Source organism: Aphelocoma coerulescens, chromosome 1A (assembly GCF_041296385.1).
Source record: "Aphelocoma coerulescens isolate FSJ_1873_10779 chromosome 1A, UR_Acoe_1.0, whole genome shotgun sequence".
NCBI lineage: Eukaryota > Metazoa > Chordata > Aves > Passeriformes > Corvidae > Aphelocoma > Aphelocoma coerulescens.
Genome location: NC_091014.1, coordinates 68,040,312 through 68,057,515, shown reverse-complemented (window position 1 = coordinate 68,057,515; position 17,204 = coordinate 68,040,312). Strand labels below are relative to the sequence as shown.

Below are 17,204 nucleotides of genomic sequence, written 5' to 3'. Positions count from 1 at the left end.
AGCAAATAACATTCCCCAGAAGTAAGTGGTGAACACCCCATTACATGGTGCTAAATACTGGTATGAAAGTGGTACCGATTTACTTAAGAGAAGTAAAATCCAAAAAGTAAAGCGTATTTGGGGAATAATTAAAGATGTACTATCCCACTTTTCTCTATTGCATAAAAGCCAACTATGAATTGTTTTTTCAGATGAACACAAAGCCACTTAACAGAAGGTTTCTTGTCCTTACATGATCTTGGCAGACCCCAGTTTATAGTAAAATATGTACTCTTCCACTGTCCAGAGTTTCTACGGTTCTATCTGCTATTTCTATCCTCTTGTTAGCTATGAGACAACTTCCTGTTAAAAATCTTAATTACAGATTTCTAATGTTAAGGCGTAATCTTTTGAGCTCTCAAATCAGTTAAAATTATCAAACCACATGAACCTCAGCCATAAAATTGTTAATATGTTTATGTTATTTGAAACATTTAATAAAACAAAATATTTTAAAGCTATGGTCACTTTGCATTGCTTGGTTTGCTAGAGGAGGTGGTTACTTGCTGGCCATCGCAGCTGAGCAGAGGCTGCCTCCCCAGCACATCTGCCCACATCTGCAGCACCACTCTTGGTGGAACGGCAGCCCCACCTACAGGAGGGAAACCCAAATTTTGAAAGGTGTGACAATGAGACTTTTTAACCCAGATACAGAAGACTGGAAAGGTCCTGCTGTGGTGAGTGTCCTGTGGAAGCTCACAGGGACAGGTCTGCAGCAAAGGAAAATTGGGAGTAACCCAGCCAACTTCCCTGAACAGCATCCCATTTGTACCTGAGTATGTTACCCCAAATTTTTAGTTTTTAAGTATAGAGACCTCACCTCATTCTGTTAGTTTCCTGTCAAGCAGGAGTAGATAATGTCTAGTAATTATCTCTCACTTCCTTGCAATATAGCAGACTTTAAGGAGAGGAAAAGACACAGCATTATCATGACCCTTTCATTAATGAAAATTATTTCCAATCCTGAAATCCAGGGCATACATCAAAGATGTAACTTCCATTTTGTTAGCAAATCTTTTCTTAAAATATCATTTTCCCTTTTTTATATGTAAGTGTGATCTTTATGGAGAAAAAAAAATCAATTTTCCATTAAGGTGCATCAATGAATTAAAGCCATCAGCAAGAAAGCTGGAGTTCTTTCCAAAGAACAGACATAAAGGGCAACCTGCAGACTTCAATATTTAAAGTTTTTCTTCTGACATTTTAATTGCACAGTATTATCAAGGCAAATAATCTATTAAATAAATGAGGGAAAATGCATTAATCTTCATTTTTTAAGGGAAGCAAAAAGGGGGGGGAGAGGGGGGAAGTGATGTAATGTAGGACAAGTCCTTAGCTGATAGACCGTAGGTCACACAACAGAATAAGCACCAGCTCTCAGGGGAAGGCATCCCAGCCAATTTTCAATTTTCCCCATCTCCCTCATCTAAGGACAACTGGTGTTCATTAAGAACTGACCTCACAGGTCCTACTTCATAACTCCCAGGATTATTTGGCTGTGAAATGTGCTGTGGAACTGTGATAAATTGGATTTCTGGACTCAGGCCCTACCTATGGAATGGATCCCACAGCAGAGGAGGCTGAATTAACCCAGAGCCCATCCAGAGCCAGGAGAGGGGCACACACTCATCTACTTCTCTTGCCACAAGTGCCTCGATGATACAAATTCCTGCAGCTGCCTTCACTGTAGTCTCAGAGGTGACTTGCTCCTCCTGGGGAAGCAGCACATAACACCCAGCCCCAGATGTAAAAGCCACAGCAAAAGCACAGAGTGAAGAAATGCATCTTCTATAAATATTAGGCAAGAGGGGATCAAGGCAATAGCTCTGAAGCTGCCAGTGTGATCCACCTTTTCCCAGTTTTTCCTGAACAAGGTATGCAGAGGGCTTTCAAACAGGAACTCCCACCTCAGCTTGTGCCTCGACCTCTGTATTTCTGATTCAGTTCTCACTGCAAGCTCCTTCTCTCCAACCGGGGCTCATAACCACTCCAGAGAATACAAACCCTTGAGAACCACTGGCTTAACCTGGGAAAAGCTGCTGCAAGAAATGAAACACTGGATTAAATGTATGGAAACTGACCAGAGAAATCAGGGCTGGTGAAAATGCCAGCAAAAATGTTTGTAGGAACAGGTTGGAACTGTATTTGGATCAGTAAACAGGCAGGATTTGAGGTGCACACAGTTTTGCTACTGATACCACAGGTCCTCTGCCACTGCCATTTGTCACTGAGTATGTGCTGTGCAAGACACTGAAGAGTCCCCAAAATTCAGGCAAGTACCCCAGTGCCTCTGGCAGTTAGGTTTTGACCAGAAAGTAATAGAAAGTTTATAGTATGGCACAATCTTCCAGCAAAAGGCAGGTGAATTAAAATTTGTCTTTCTCTTTGCCTCAGGCTTTTAAAAATGGAGGCATCATGGAACTTGAGGAATCAATGAAAAATTTACAACTGTATACAGTAAAAACACAATTGTAATTGTAAAGTAATAAATAAAACTGGCTACTTGAAAGTGTAAACAGCATTAACTTGCTCAACAATGACTGTGTTTATGCAACACTGAGTTTAAGGGGAAATTGTGTCCTCTCTTCACAATCCACGATTATTGATCATTTTAGCACATTTTGTTACTCCCCTCTCAGATGAGGCTGATGTGACAATTGGTCTGGGGAAAGAGAAATGTCAGCTGCCCATGGAGGTCTCTGGGAAGTTTGCTACCACTTAACACCTCTGGGGAAGCTTTATTGATAAATAAAGGGCCACCACAGAGGATATGCCAGAAAAATTAAGATTTAGCAAGGGAAAATTCATCAGTGAAGCAGACTAATGAGGTAAATTAGCTTGAAAAGGCAAGTGAAGCTCAAGTTTGCCACTCTGCAGTCAGAAATGCTGAGCCCGTGCATGGTAGGTACAGCAATCCCTGCCTGTGAGGCTCGCTCTAGGGAGAGCTGTGCTCCCTGTTTTCTGCATGGAGAAGATGTGCCAGGTGAGGCCAGAGCTGGAGCAGGGCAGAGCTGGCACAGGTACAGGCTGACTGGTGAAGAGAATCCTTCCTGTGGTTTTTTGGGGGGTCATTCCTGAGGTCAGGTCCTCATGAAGGTGGGAGAAATCCTCAGAAGCCATGTAGGATCTCATGTAAGACCTGGTAAAGTGAAATATTAGAGGATTATTTTACTTCAGTAATTGACACAATTTCTCTTTCAGAGGCTTTTAACCATAAGAAAGTGAATTCTTAAAGGTCTGTAAGTTAAGATGTATTTAGGAAAAAAGTGAGAGATAAGATGAAACTAAGTTGTGGTATTTTCCTGCATTGTGACCAAGCAGCTCCTCCTTTGTCAAGATTTTGAAAAGCTTTAATGAGTAACAATGAAAGGAAGCAAAAAGCTGGGAGAGAGGATGTGAGTTTAGGCATCTGATAGATGACAATCTCAGTGATGAGATAATAAAAGCAAGAGTTACATTATTTTATCCATTCTTTAATCTTTGGCATTAGGGTGAGATTAATACTTCCAGGGGGAAAAAAAAAATTAGTTTTTTTCCTAGGCTTCATTTGCATAATTACAATATAGAACGTGAAAGCAAGCACAAGAATTAGCTAGAATTTAATATGCAGTAAATTCCAACTAGTTTCTATTAGTATTTCTTCTAATTAAGATACTGTTTAGCCTTAGCATAAATTCAGTCAATGAGCAATACAAAGTAGTAAATATGTTTTGGTATGCAAAGCAAGAATTTATCAGCTGTTAAGTTGTTCTTTACAGCTTGCTCTATTACAGCGTTTGGCATTTTATTTGGCAGTGCTATGGCCTGTGATAAATACGGATTTGAAACATTGAAAAGTTTTGCTTATTTCCTTGGAGGTCTTTTCCAACATCAGTGATCCTGTGATAACTGTGAAATACAAGGATTTTGCCTTACCAGAAGTGAGACAAAATACTGAGATAAAAGATCTCAGACAATGTCCACTGCCCCAGGGCACAAAAAGCAAGTCAAAATCCTGTTCCTCGCTTCTGCTGAAGAGATGGTGAGAACTGGATACCCACCAAGAAGGAAAGGACTGTAGTTCCAGAAATTAGGTATCTGCAGTCTCAGAGAACCAGCAATAAGATGCCAAGGCAGGTAAATCCCTGGAGAACAGCTAGTGGGAAGATGTGCACTTAAATGTATTTTAAGAAACTGCTAAGGAATGTACTGTCTTGAACTAGAGAAAGGGAAAAAAAAAAAAGGTTAATAAATCTGACAAGCCACAAATTTCCCTACTGGTCTGAAATCATGAACAGGAATGGCGCAGGAGGTGACAAATTGGTTGGATTACATAAAATAATGTATTTTCTAAAAAATAAAAATAAAAGAAAGCACAGCCAAGCAACAAAGTAACCAGAACATAGTCCAAAAACATTCTCTAATATTAGTGATTGGAAGACAACAGAAAAAAACCCACCAAAATCTGTATCTTTGCTGGAAAGATTAGCAGAAATTACATAATAAACACAGTATCAGGGTAAGAACTCAGAGCAGACAGAGAAGAGGTTACAGAGGTTACAGGTTACTTAATTTAGATTTTTTAATGTCAATGTAGGCTGGAGTAAACTGAGGTAGGCTGGTAGATATCCTGGAGAGCTCAGGAATGATGGACAAGATTGGAGAAGACAGAGGAAATACGAGAGGACAAGAACCTGGGAGCTATTTTCAGTGAGCCTGACTTCAATACAAGAACAGTACTTAGCAGTCACACAGCAGTTAAAAAGGAAAAGAATAATAGATAGTGTGGAATTCCAAAGCCAAATTATGTCACATCAAATTTTCTCTTACAACAGAGTGAGAGGCATTGTTAAAAGCAGAGGAGTTGAAGATGGCATACAGTCGGTGCTCTAAAATGTTTTTATCTCACGTGATTGTTCTCATGAATAAGCTGAGGCAAGAATACTACAAAATTAATGCAGAACGTGACAGAAAATCACAATACTTATTTGCAATTCAGTGCTAACCTGGGAAATTATGTGTTACCCCAGATGAGAGGATTCAACAGATTCATTAAGGATCTGAATGCTGGGATACAGGGAAGGCTCTTTAAAACCTTGACCTCAAGGGGGGAAGGCTGTAAGCAGTGCAGGGGACAGGGCTAGTTAGAACTCCGAATATTCCTGTTAAATTGAAACCCAAGGCTCCTACTTAAGTTAGTGAAAATGATGTCTTTCAAATTAAAAATACTTGGATGGACATCTAATATGGACTTACTTGTCTAATTTGAGATACAGTCTTGAAGGGATTTTATATAAATGAACATTCTTACTTTCCCAAACTCAAGAATTTAGAATTATAAAAAGCCATAGCAATGTTTTCTAACCCACTGATGTATTATCACAGGCTCTTTTATTACTTATACACTATTTTTGCATGAAGGGCCACTGCTTTCTTTAGTGAACTTGAGAGATGAATGAAAAAACTCTTCAAAATCTTTTTTGCAGCTCTATTGCCTGGTGGTCTTACAAGCTATTATGCTACACAGTTCAAGTTCTGCTAGGCCAGGAAAACCATTCATTTCTTTATTCATTTTTCTAGGACACTCATCACTTCAATATCTTCAGATATCAGTGATATCTTCAGATATCAGTGATATCTTCAATATCACTTCAAATAGACCAGATTCATTTAGATACCATGAATCCTTTCACCAACTTCCAGTATGTTGAAGTTAGTTAATCTAGGCTTCCCTTTCTTCCCTTCCAGGGGAAGAACAGACCTTGCTAGAATGTGATTTATAAGGATGCTGCATAAAGGTCTACTGACAACCAACAGCACCTAATGCAATGAGCTCATTAACAGCTGTATCATGGACTATGAAGTCCAAGGAAAAGAATCCTGTTATTGCAAAATACTGGCTGTTACTGTGGATGAGATACCGTGATCCTTCAAAGCACACAGCTGCAAAATGGGAAAAGCTCAACCAATGAGCAGCACCTGAGACTGCCATAAAACAAGGTCACAGAATATCCCAAGTTGGGAGGGACCTGCAAGGATCATGGAGTCCAGCTCTCTCCCAAACCAGACTTAATCCTGACAAATACGGGAAAACACCCTGAAAAACAGAAGTTAAACAAAATAATCACCTTAGTTTAGAGCAGCACCAAGGAGTGGCTACTACTGAAAGCAGATGGGACTTAAACCTGTGCCCTCAGCTGCAGGGTGTCACTGTCACAGTGCTGCACTGTGTCCCTGGTTTGTGCATGAACAGAGAGTTCTGCAAGGAGCAGCCATGATCCCACAGGGCAGAAAAGGGCTGGCACAGCCAAGGAGGGCTTCTGGAACTGGGAAATACGGAGTCTCTCCACAATCCTTTATTAACAAATACAGTGAGCCATCAGGACACAGCTGGAAAGCCAGCACCAGCCCAGGGGTCTTGTTGAAATGTATTTCAGAACACCTTAGGGGTTTCTTACCTCTAAGAGTCCCCAGCATCTGTTAATTACCCAGACATTTAATGTTCCCTAAACACATTTAAAGGACCTCTCCTATAAGAAACCACTGAGAGAATTGGGATTGTTCAGCCTGGAGGAGAGAAGCTTCAGGGTGACCTCATCGTGGCCTTCAGTACCTGAAGAGCCCACAGGAAAAATGGGAGAGAGACTCTTGACAAGGGCCTGGAGTGACAGGAATAGGGGGAATGGCTTCACACTGACAGAGAGCAGGTTTAGAATGGATATGAGGAAGAAATTCTCCCCTGTGAGGGTGCTGAGGCCCTGGCACAGGTTGCCCAGAGAAGCTGTGGCTGCCCCATCTCTGGAAATGTTCAGGGCCAGGTTGGATGGGGCTCTGAGCAACCTGGTCTGGTGGAAGGTGTCTCTGCCCATGGCAGGGGGATTGGAATGAGGTATCTTTAAGGTCCCTTCCAACTCAAGCCACTCTCTAATTCTCTGATGATGTTCAGCCTCTTGGGTTAGCACTGCACCCCCAGCACAGAAGAGAGAAGGTTTATGCTCCTCTTTGGGGTGGCTAGATCAGTCAGGATTTTTTGTAGCCCACAGCATTTCCAGCAATAGCCCCTGATTTATTACATCCCTTTCCAGGTCTAGGCAATGATCCTCTGGTATAGGGATCCAGCACCAGGAAAGGCTGTGTCAGCACTAGTTTAGTAGATCACTGCAGTAGCTCCTCTCCACTCACAGAATTCAGAGTTTGCATAATGTCTTCTCCAAGTTTATTTTGCAGAGGTTCCCAAGATACTTTGATAATGGATATACCATAGCTATCAGGTGAGGAGTTCCCATTCTGTTTCACAGACTCACAAAACCAGTCAGGTGGGAAAGGACCCCAAGAGGTTTCTGGTTCAAACTCCTACTCAAGGCAGGGTCAATATGGAATTCAGACACGGTTGTGCAGAGCTTTATCAAGTGAGGTCTTAAAAACTTCAAAGGATGGAGATTTCATTACCTCTCTGGGCATCGCACTCCTGTGCTTTTTTATCACACTGGGAGATATTATTTTCATGGCATATGGTAGGAATGTCCCCTGTAACGACTGATGATCACTGTCCCTTGCTTCATCTTCTCAATGCACTGTCGGTAGTGTAAGGCTGCGATTAGGGCTCTTCTATGCCTTCCTCAAAGGTATCCCTTCCCCCAGTTCAACAATTTCAGGCCTTACCACCTCTCAAGGAAACCTCCCTTTTACTCCAAAAAGTAGTATTAATATACTTGTACTGGGGGCACAGAATCACAGGGTGGGTCAGGCTAAAGGGACCACAGTGGCTCATCTGCTCCAGCAGGCCTATCCCAGATCACAAGGGACAGGATTGTGTCCAGAGGGGTCTGGAATATCTCCAGTGAGGAGACTCCACACCCTCTCCGGTCTCTGTTCAGGGCTCAGTCACTGCTCAGGGAAGAAGTTCTGCCTCATGTCCAGGGGAAACTTCCTGGGCATCAGTCCCTGCCCATTCCCTAGTGCCATTGCTGGGCTCCACAGAGCAGAGCCTGGGCCCTCCATAGATCCAGGCTGTCCTGGTCAGATGGGTTGTGGTGACTGTGGTGCCAGTGCCACACCACAGGGGGAAGGGAACGGGAAGCTGGAACTGGTCCTGGCAGCTTCCCTGGAGGCTTATCAGGAAGGGCGGTGTATAGAGGAGAAACTGGAGCATAAATCTGTGGATTTCTACCCAACTGCGATTTTATTACTGTCATTGTAGTAGTTGGCTCAGCAGTTCTGGGCTCCAAAGTACAAGAGGAACGAGGAGCTTGTGGAGCAGTTCTAGCAGAGACCAGTCAAGGGTCTGGAGCATTTCCCTGACAGGGAAAGGCTGAGGGAGCTGGGGCTGTTCAGCCTGGAGAGGAGCCCCAGCTGAGAGGGGCCCTCAGCCCTGTGTGTCCCTGTGTGCAGGGAGGGCTCCGAGCAGGGCCCAGGCTCTGCTCCGGGGGGCCCAGCCATGGCACCAGGGAACGGGCAGGAACTGATGCCCAGGAAATTCCACCTGGACATGAGGCAGAACTTCTTCCCTGTGCAATCAGGGGAACAGATTGTCCGGAGAGGGTGTGGAGTCTCCCTCACGGGAACTATTCCGGAGCCATTCGGACTCAGTCCTGTGCCGTGTGCTCTGGGTTGACGCTGCTTGAGCACGGCGGGCAGGACGATGACCCCTTCCGTGACTCACCAGGCCGAGCTGCACCCCGTGCCAGCTCAGCCCTGTCCGTGCCCAGCGGGGACACGGAGCCCCGCGGACGCTCCGTGCGGGGGAATCCAGCGAGCGAACGTGGTCGGAGGACAGGGATAGTACAGCGCGGGGCAGCGAAGGAAGAGCTCCCGCCGCATTTCCAGGGGGTGTCGATGCCGAAAGGCGAACCCGAGGAGCGCCCGGTTCACCCGCCGCCCACGGGCTGAGGGGAGCGGCACTGAACCCCCTCCCTCCCCCCCGGCCGGGTGGCCCCAGCTCTTGGCCCCCGGGCAGGAGCGCTGGGATGTGCCGGGAAGAGCCGGCGGCGCTGGGGAGCAGCAGGCCCGGGGCGAAGCCAAGGCCCGGCAGAGCAGGCACGTGAGCGAGGCCCGGAGCCCGCCCGCGGCTCGGAGAGGGCGGAGCGGCCCCGCGGGAGGGCACAGCGCCCGCGGGCCGGGATTAAAGCGTGCCAGAAAGCAGGAGGGAGGTGTTGAGGGTGAGAGGGGAGTGGGGCCCGCTGCCCGAGGGCCGGTCGGTGCTTCCCAGGGAGACTGAGCTTAGGAAAAGGCGCTTCTTATCACGCTGGGCTCTGGCTGAAGCTCACGAGTCACCCAAGTTCAGGTCTTTGTGGAGGGCTGCCCTCTCTGTCCCGGGGGGCTCGGTGGCATGGGCAGGTTTGCCCCTCTTAGGCCGGGCACAGCCAAAGTGTGCTGTACCAGCGTCTGCCCCTCCCCTTCTGCTCCCATCTGCTGGAAAAGGCCTCACGCTCCGTGTCCTCTCCTCTTCTAGATGGAGCCAGCAGTGGAGTCCGTATTTTCCATTTTCCAGAGCCCCGGGAGGAGTGGTCCTGCAGGATATCCAGGTGAGATGTAAACTCTTGGCAGTTCAATCCCGCGGGGAAGCGTGGTGCCGGCATTCCATCCCCGGGATGCCAGGATGGGGCCGGATGCCATGCCAGGCCGAGGCAAGGTTGCGGTGGTGTTCTGGGTTTCTTTCTGCTGCGGTTTTCCACCTCCTCTTTTAAAATAAGCCAGTCCAGTTCATTGGGAGCGACGGGCAGCCAGCACACTTCCAGGATTTCTGATAGGTGAGGAGGGTCTGAGGGAGTTGCTGAGCTGCATCCAGACTGTGCGAGTGCCCGGCTCTGGCTGTGGGTGGGAATGGAGGGTTCTGCATGTCCCTGTCAGAGACCTGTAAGGCTCTCGGGGTACAATCAGCCTCGTGGCTGTAGCGTGAGGAGTGAGTGCTCCTGCCACAGAGAGCCTTCCTCGTCCCTTTGGGACAAAGCTCCCTCTTGGGTTTAATTCCTTGATGTAAGAGAGAGGACGCCCTCTCTCAGCCAGTTTGTTTATTTTATTGCTACTAGTTAGGTGTTGGTTGCCGCATCCATGTAAACAGAGAGCATTTTGCATTTTGCCTCCTCAAGGACATGTTACTCAAGAATTTTATTCCTTGGAATCATAAAGGTAGGACTGAAATTGCCCTGCGGAGTTTTATCTCGAATGTAGAAAGCCTGGTTTGGTTTTGTTAGTGGATTAAACAAACTTTTTTTGTTAAATGTGTGAGTACTATTTTAGTTCTAGATCATAGATGCTAATTGCTAAATCCTCTGCTTGAATTTAGTAAACATCTGAAGTTGCTTGCAAAAATCAACCTTGTCTAAGTGTTCGTTAGGTGATCCTCATGATTCTTTTAATGCTGAACTGCTGTAAATATAAGATCTAGCCATCAGGATAAGATACCTAGAGCTTACTGTGGGGTGTGTGATGGTGCATATTCACTTGTGAAATAAACAGGTTGCGTTCTTTAGGAAAGACAGGGACATGTTTGAATGTTTCTGGTGAGTTTCTTCAGAATGCAATTTATTTAGCTTGTCGTTGCAAGGAAAGTAAATGTTGTGTTAGGTTTAGCTATGAAAAGAGATTCTAATAGTTAATTGGGAATTAGCTAATTTTTTTAATCAATAAAGAGCCCTTTTACTTCTGATGCATAAATACACAGTGTCCTTATAGTACTTACATTTGTTGTTGTGATAGAGAAAAAAGCCTGGTGTGCCAACCTGCAAAAGACATAATTTTAACTTTTTTTCGGTAAATACAAACCAGCACAAGTGAGAAACAACCTAAATCTCCCTGCTGATTTTGCCTAACGAAGGCTAAGTGGGCTCTTCTGTGCTGAAAGATCCCCACCCAAATGCCCAGCTTTGAAACAGTGTGTTAATGCTAATTTACAGCCTGGAAAGCTTTTGAAATAAGTCTGCGGGAACAAATAGCTAAAAGTAGGTATTTGGGATGGGTGAGATGCTTCAGCATGTTCCTTTCCTTCCTTCATCTCGGCAGTCTTCGTTTTGCCATTCTCTGAAGGGAAGAAATACAAGGAAATGGGGAAAGGACGGAAGAGAAGAGGAACATTTCTTACCTGTCTCTTCTCTTTGCACTTTTCTCCCCCTTCTTGTCTCAATCTTCAGAATTTCCCTTCCCCTTTGGGAAAGGGGAATCTGGTTTAAGCTGAAGGTAGGCCTAAGAAATTGAGTTATTTTACAAGGAGCAGCTTATCTACCTCAGGGAAAAGAGGAGTGTTAAGATGGGTCTCTTACTCCATCAGGGGACTGCGTTTTGGGGGACAATAAGGACGAGAAAGGCTTCCCTGAAGACCTTAAGCAAGAGGAACTGCCTCAGGTACGTGAAGCCCAGAGCCCAGAGAGGGGGGCAGCCTGTGATGATTCCCCTCACAAAAAAAGAGACTCCAGGAAACACATCCTCAGCACTGATGGTCAGAAACTGCACTGGGAAGAGAAACCCTTCAAGTGTCCAGAATGTGGGAAGGCCTTCAAGGGCCACTGCAGGCTCCTGACCCACCTGCAGACCCACACAAGAGAAAAGGTGTTTGTGTGTGCAGAATGTGGGAAGAGCTTCAGCAGGAAGGCCAACCTGGTGGTTCACCAGAGAGTCCATACAGGGGAGACGCCCTACAAGTGCAAGGAATGTGAGAAAACCTTCAGCCGTGCCTCGACCCTCCTTGCTCACCACAAAACCCATCTGAAAAAGAAAACCTTCTCCTGCACCATGTGCAGAAAGAATTTCAGTAGGAACACAGCTCTGCTGCAGCATCAGAGAGTCCACGCAGATGAGAAACCCCATGGGCGTTCAGAGCATGGAAATAGCTTCAGTGTGAGCTCAAACACCATCAAACACCAACACCTGAGCGAGAGGCCCGGTGAACACACAGCAGGTAACTGATTTGTGTTTATTTCAAGTTATGCAGAATCTTGGGGGATATATGAAATATTCCTAAACACTTCTCCCTCCTTGCTCTGGATAGGAGTGTTGGGGGTTGGTTGGTTGGTTTGGTTTTGTTACTTTTTTTTTCCCCCCCATCTCTGATATAATGAACTTATCTCTGCCATTTGAGGAAGTTACTTGAAAAAACTGAAGTTGAAATGTAGGTGTTACCATGGAGGTTGCTTGGCACCTTAGACTCCTCAAAGCTCTCAGATCCCACTGATTCCTCACTAATAATAAAGATCTTACTAATTCCTGTTTCGTAGTGTTGCCTGATGTCTAGCCTTAGATCTTCAGAAGTGCTCAGCTATCAAAATGATAAGCTTAGGGAGATGGAAGGAATTTTGACTGTAAACACTGCCTTGGTAATCTCTAGCAGCTAATTTTTGTTATATGTGGATATTGAATCTTAGCTTGTCTGCAGTGGGAAGTCTCTGGAATATTCTTAGCACAGAACAGGCTGTCAGACAAAGGGATTGTTTCAAGTAGGCAGTTATCTGGATTTTGCAATATTTCATGTTCTAGTAATGACCAGAAACTTGGGGATAAAAACTGGCATTGTGGGGTTTTTTCCCTGTTTTTGTACCTTTACATGGACAGTCCCTTTATCCTTGGTCAAAAATGTTTTAAGTTTTCATCTTGGATCTTGCCTAGACACCCACAGAATTGTTCTGGGTGTTGGCATGAGAAGCAGGTGTTTTGTGTGTGAGGTTTTTCTTTGGTTTTTGTGGTTTGTTTGTTTGTTTGGAGTTGTTTTACTTGTGTTTGTGTGTTTGTTTGTTTCTTCTGGGAAAAAAAAAAGAAGAGCCTTTCACCTTAACAATGGGAATAATGATGCAGTTATTATCAAGTTGGTAATGGAATGGCAAAACTGAGTTCTTAATGTAGGGTTTGAGGCCTCTCAGTCCACAGATACAGAGAGGTGGCCTAGGAACTCTGCCAGTGAGCCCTAAGCATGGAACATTACACTCCTATGGCTTTTGCAGGATACAAGAGTTTATAATTCCTGAAGAAAAGTCTCATTTTTGTCTCTGTTGGACACTAAGTAGTATCAGATTAGTCTAACACTATATCTGCTTCCAAAGAAAGTGTGCAAATAAAAACCCATTTTTACTTAATCTCAACTGGCCTTTTCCTGAACAGATCCCTTGCTCCAGCTTTGCTTCCTTGTTTCCCTGTGTCCCCCCCCCGAAAAACCCCAAAACCCCTGTATCAGCCTAATCTTTGGTTTTGGTTTAGTTTGGACCACTGTGTGACTTGAATGAAGTTTGAATTTTAAGACGTGGGTGAGAGGAAGGAAGGGTTGTTGCTGAGCTGCCATGTTTGGAATGCAGACCTTGCCACTCTTGACTTGCATTGTCTTCCTTTTAGATGCAAACCAACCTGAATTTGCATCTCTTCGGCAGAAGGAAGAGCAAAGGTGTGGTGCAGAGGAAAGCCAGATGGATCACTGGAATCTTGTTTCTGAGGAGTGTAAGTGTAAAAAGGCTTCTAAACTGCCTTGTGATTTTACATAGCAGGCATTAACATTCCCTTCTCTTTGTACAGTGAAGAAAATGAAGGCAAATATGGATATGCTTCTCCTGAATCAGCAAAGTCAACTGCAGGTGCTTCAGGAAATTCAGAAGCAATTGAATACACTGCTCCCAGGCAATGCTCTCCTGAATTCCAATGTTTATAGCTTAGGACTCCTGCTAGGACAGCAGATGGCTGCTGCAGCATCCATTTCTTGCCCCCTTCTTAATCCCAGCAGTCTCCTCTCCTGTGAAGGTGCCAGTGCCTTATCCCTTTCATCTGCCTCTGGAGCTCTGCCTGCACCTCAGCTCCCAATCTCTCAAGATTCTGTGACTTCTGCAGCCTGCTCAGCTTTGTGCTGTGAACGTGTCCAGTGTAAACACGTGTGACTGTTCTGGACCATTCTGCCACTCAGGGCAGGTGAGCTCTGGGCTGTGGTGTTGCAATTGTTGTAGCTGTGGAGGTGCTGACTGTACACTCAGATGCATCAGCAAGCAGCAGCTGATCAAATCCCTGCCCTGTAGCCTGCAGGGATTTTTGCCAGGAATGACCTTTGTCGAGGCAGCTCAAGAGATCATTATCTCTGGGGTGCAGTGACTTGAAACATTAATTCACAAGATAATGCATCAAACTTGAGTGTATTTTTTACTTGATATGTCTTTCAGGCATGGATTTGGGCAATTGTACCTCTCCTAACGACCTGAATCTAATGATAAAGTCCTCAGGGACGTTTCACACATCTCCTGTTAAGTCTGATTTATATAGAGGGAAGCAAGATGCTTATGTAAAGATGTTCAGTTTACAGCACCCCTATTCCCAGCATCTGTTTCAAAAGCTTCCTTCCTTTAGGAAGTCTTTAAATCAGGTGTCCTTGACTTAGCTGATTCTTAGGCCAGCAGCACTGCTCAAACTAGAAAAAAATACTTTCTGCTTTTTGTTTAAAACAAACATACTCTTCCCTCTTCCCCCAAAAAACCCAACTGAAAATACAAACCAAAAAACCCTCAACAAAATACCACCTTTCAATTCTACCTTGCTTAACAAGAGTTCATGAGGAAAAGCCAAACTGGTTTATAGGGCAGTTGTTCTTTTGTTCAAAGGTGAGCTCAACTGAGCCTGGGTTTAGATACTCTGTCATATCCTATTTGGATTATTACATGGTTTTGGCTGTTAGGTATTAATTAGGGGTAGGAGTGGGGTAAATAATTACTGCTTGAGGAGGAACACTGAGAGGCTCAGGTGCCTCATCTTGTGAAAACAGCTGAGGAACCAATTTTTTTTTCTTTTCTTTTTTTTTTTTTTTTTTTTTTTTTTCCAGTAGGACTCTGACATTGGGCCTGTCAGGGTTGGAGAGTGCAGAGTTTTAAGACACGTTGGTCTGATCTACCTCATTGTTTCCATCAGTGACAGGCTTGGGGCAGTGTCAGAGCCTTTAAGCTTCAAAAGTGCAAAAAAGCTCATTTACCTTTCAACTGGGATAAAGAAACTTTGGGGCTTGTACCTGTGCCAAAAAGTTCTTTCTCTTGAACTGATGCTGTGTTTGTGCATGGTTGGTTTTTTGGTTTGTAGTTGTGATTTTAATGTTACCTTGTTAAAAGGATGCACTCTTAGTAATTAATAAAATAAGGTCTAGATTTTAAGAATGGGAAACACTTTCTCTCAACAAGCCTTCTTCTTGTTGACAGACTGTCACATTCTGTCCCAAAGGTAAAACTGTGGGACCAACTATGACACATCTGCTGTGTGACTACAGACTGTGAAAATGACACACTCGTTCCTACTGTGTGGGACTTTGGATTAGTCTTAACTTGTTGGGATATTATTTAAGCCAAATTGAGAGGCCTTAAAGGACATCCCTTCAATGTGATCTTGTACTGGTATCTTTGAGGTGTAATTTCCATCAGCTGAGCATTTCAGAGTCCTTTGTCTCCAGGCTTCAGAGCTTCAGTAAGAGTTGCTACTATTCCATGGAAACTCAGGGATACTGTTCATAACTTTTTGTTTGATGTCATTCTTCTTAAAGCAGAATCTCCTAATGAAATCAGTGGTTAAAGTTTGTTTTTCAGTTGCTTTTATGATGTTCATTATTAAAACGTTCCCTTTCTGTTAGAAATGAATCTTTGGTGAGCTTTTGTCCTTTGTAGAAGGGTTACATAGAGGTGGCCCCTGGGAGCCAAGGCCACCCAGAGCCGTCGGTCCTGGCAGCTTTTGTCTGGGTTTTCCCTTTCTCTGCTGATCAGAAATCTGGAGGTCTCCTGGCTAGAAAGAGGATGGGCTGATCCACTTTCACTGTCCACAGCACATGAGCTGCTCTCTGCAGAAACCCACAGCCTGCGTGTGCTGTGGATGTCTGGGGAGATCTCACTGACTCTGGACCTGCTCATGCATAAATAGGCCAGGGGACTTGGCCATTAGCTTTTCTTTTTATCCCTCAGCCAGCTCCATTTTCTTTTCTTTGTATAATAATAATAACAGCAGAATGGTACAAGTGTAAGAAATAATGATCTGAAAATGCAGGAAATTGAGGGCAATTTTTTGAGAAGCAGCTGGAATTCCAGATCTGTAAAATTGGCACTAATTCACCCAATTTTGCTTTTAACCTGTCAGTTTTCAGAAGCATTTTTTTTTCTTCAGAGGAAAATAAAATAACTCTGGAAGTTGTTACTAAGCTGACACCAGGAGAGAACTTGGAACAAGTTTGCTGATTAAAGTGCATCTGAAGAAATTATGCACTCAGGCAGGTAATTGAGGTGTTTCTGTTGTGAATGGAAGTCAACAACTAGAATAATAAAAAAAGAACTAACAGATAGCCCCATCTCACACCTTAATCACACAATTTATTATGGCAAGTTAACTCTGCAAAAAGAGAGACAGCCAATGTAGAATATTAATCCTGGGGACCTGGACGACATCTAGGAGGTCTTAATGTGGATCCATGAATTTAAAGATTGATGTGGATGTTGGCCCAGCAGTCTTTAAAGGTATTTAGCCTTATTAATCTGGATTGGATCCTGATTTCTGAATAATATGAAACAAGGATAATCATTTCAGCTAAGTTACATTGTGGGTTTTGTAACGTGGTTGCATAGAAGACATTATTCCTTCATTATACTTTAAAAGTTACAAAGGTCTTGGAGGCCTTGCCCAAGATTTTTCAGGGCTAAAAATGATCATTTATTAGTGGTGATGGGGAAGACACCTCCACTCTGCACCAGTTAACTTTTGAGGTTTTTTGGTACTCTGCAGAAAAAAAAAAAAGGCAAGTTTTGCCTCGATCCACAGCTGTGGAAAGGAATTAGGTTTTCAACGCTCCCAAAAGTGAGATGAAAACACAAATGACGTTAAATATTGGGATCCAAAGCGATTATTCAACTTAATGTTTCAGAGAGCTTAACAAGAGAAGGGGATGATGAATTAGGACCAAGGCTACCTAAAGAAACAACAACATATCTACTCTCTGAATTAGAATCCCTGTGTAACCAGCTGGATAAAGTGCCAGTTCCACAACAAGCTGCTGTTAAAACTGAATAGGGGAGTGAGGGTTTGGAAGATGAGACAACCTCAACTTGCCATAAAAATATCCAATACACTGCTACTGAATTGGCTAAACTGGAAAGGGAATCTAGCTGGGAATACGCTGAATTTATCTGGAACTGAGTGTCGCCTTACCATCCATAGTGCCTCATTGTACCAGTTTGGCCAAATTTAGAAATATATACTCTGAGAGA

The 17,204-nt window shown here is 44.2% G+C and overlaps 1 protein-coding gene across 1 annotated transcript; it reads left to right on the top strand.

Annotated features, from left to right (window-relative positions):
- The first annotated feature begins 9,183 nt into the window (after nucleotides 1–9,183).
- On the top strand, nucleotides 9,184–15,569 carry LOC138104763 (zinc finger protein 572-like). Its single transcript, XM_069003971.1, has 5 exons — nucleotides 9,184–9,301; nucleotides 9,470–9,542; nucleotides 11,285–11,911; nucleotides 13,333–13,434; nucleotides 13,510–15,569. The coding sequence occupies exons 2-5, from the start codon at nucleotides 9,470–9,472 to the stop codon at nucleotides 13,863–13,865; spliced, it is 1,158 nt and encodes a 385-aa protein (XP_068860072.1). The 5' UTR covers nucleotides 9,184–9,301; the 3' UTR covers nucleotides 13,866–15,569.
- The last annotated feature ends 1,635 nt before the right edge of the window (nucleotides 15,570–17,204 follow it).

Excerpts from the sequence above, each read along its gene's own strand:
- LOC138104763 (XM_069003971.1), top strand. The coding sequence starts at position 9,470 with ATGGAGCCAGCAGTGGAGTCCGTATTTTCCATTTTCCAGAGCCCCGGG. Across the intron at positions 9,543-11,284 it reads TGGTCCTGCAGGATATCCAG|GGGACTGCGTTTTGGGGGAC; the intron begins GTGAGATGTAAA and ends TTACTCCATCAG. Across the intron at positions 11,912-13,332 it reads GCCCGGTGAACACACAGCAG|ATGCAAACCAACCTGAATTT; the intron begins GTAACTGATTTG and ends TCTTCCTTTTAG.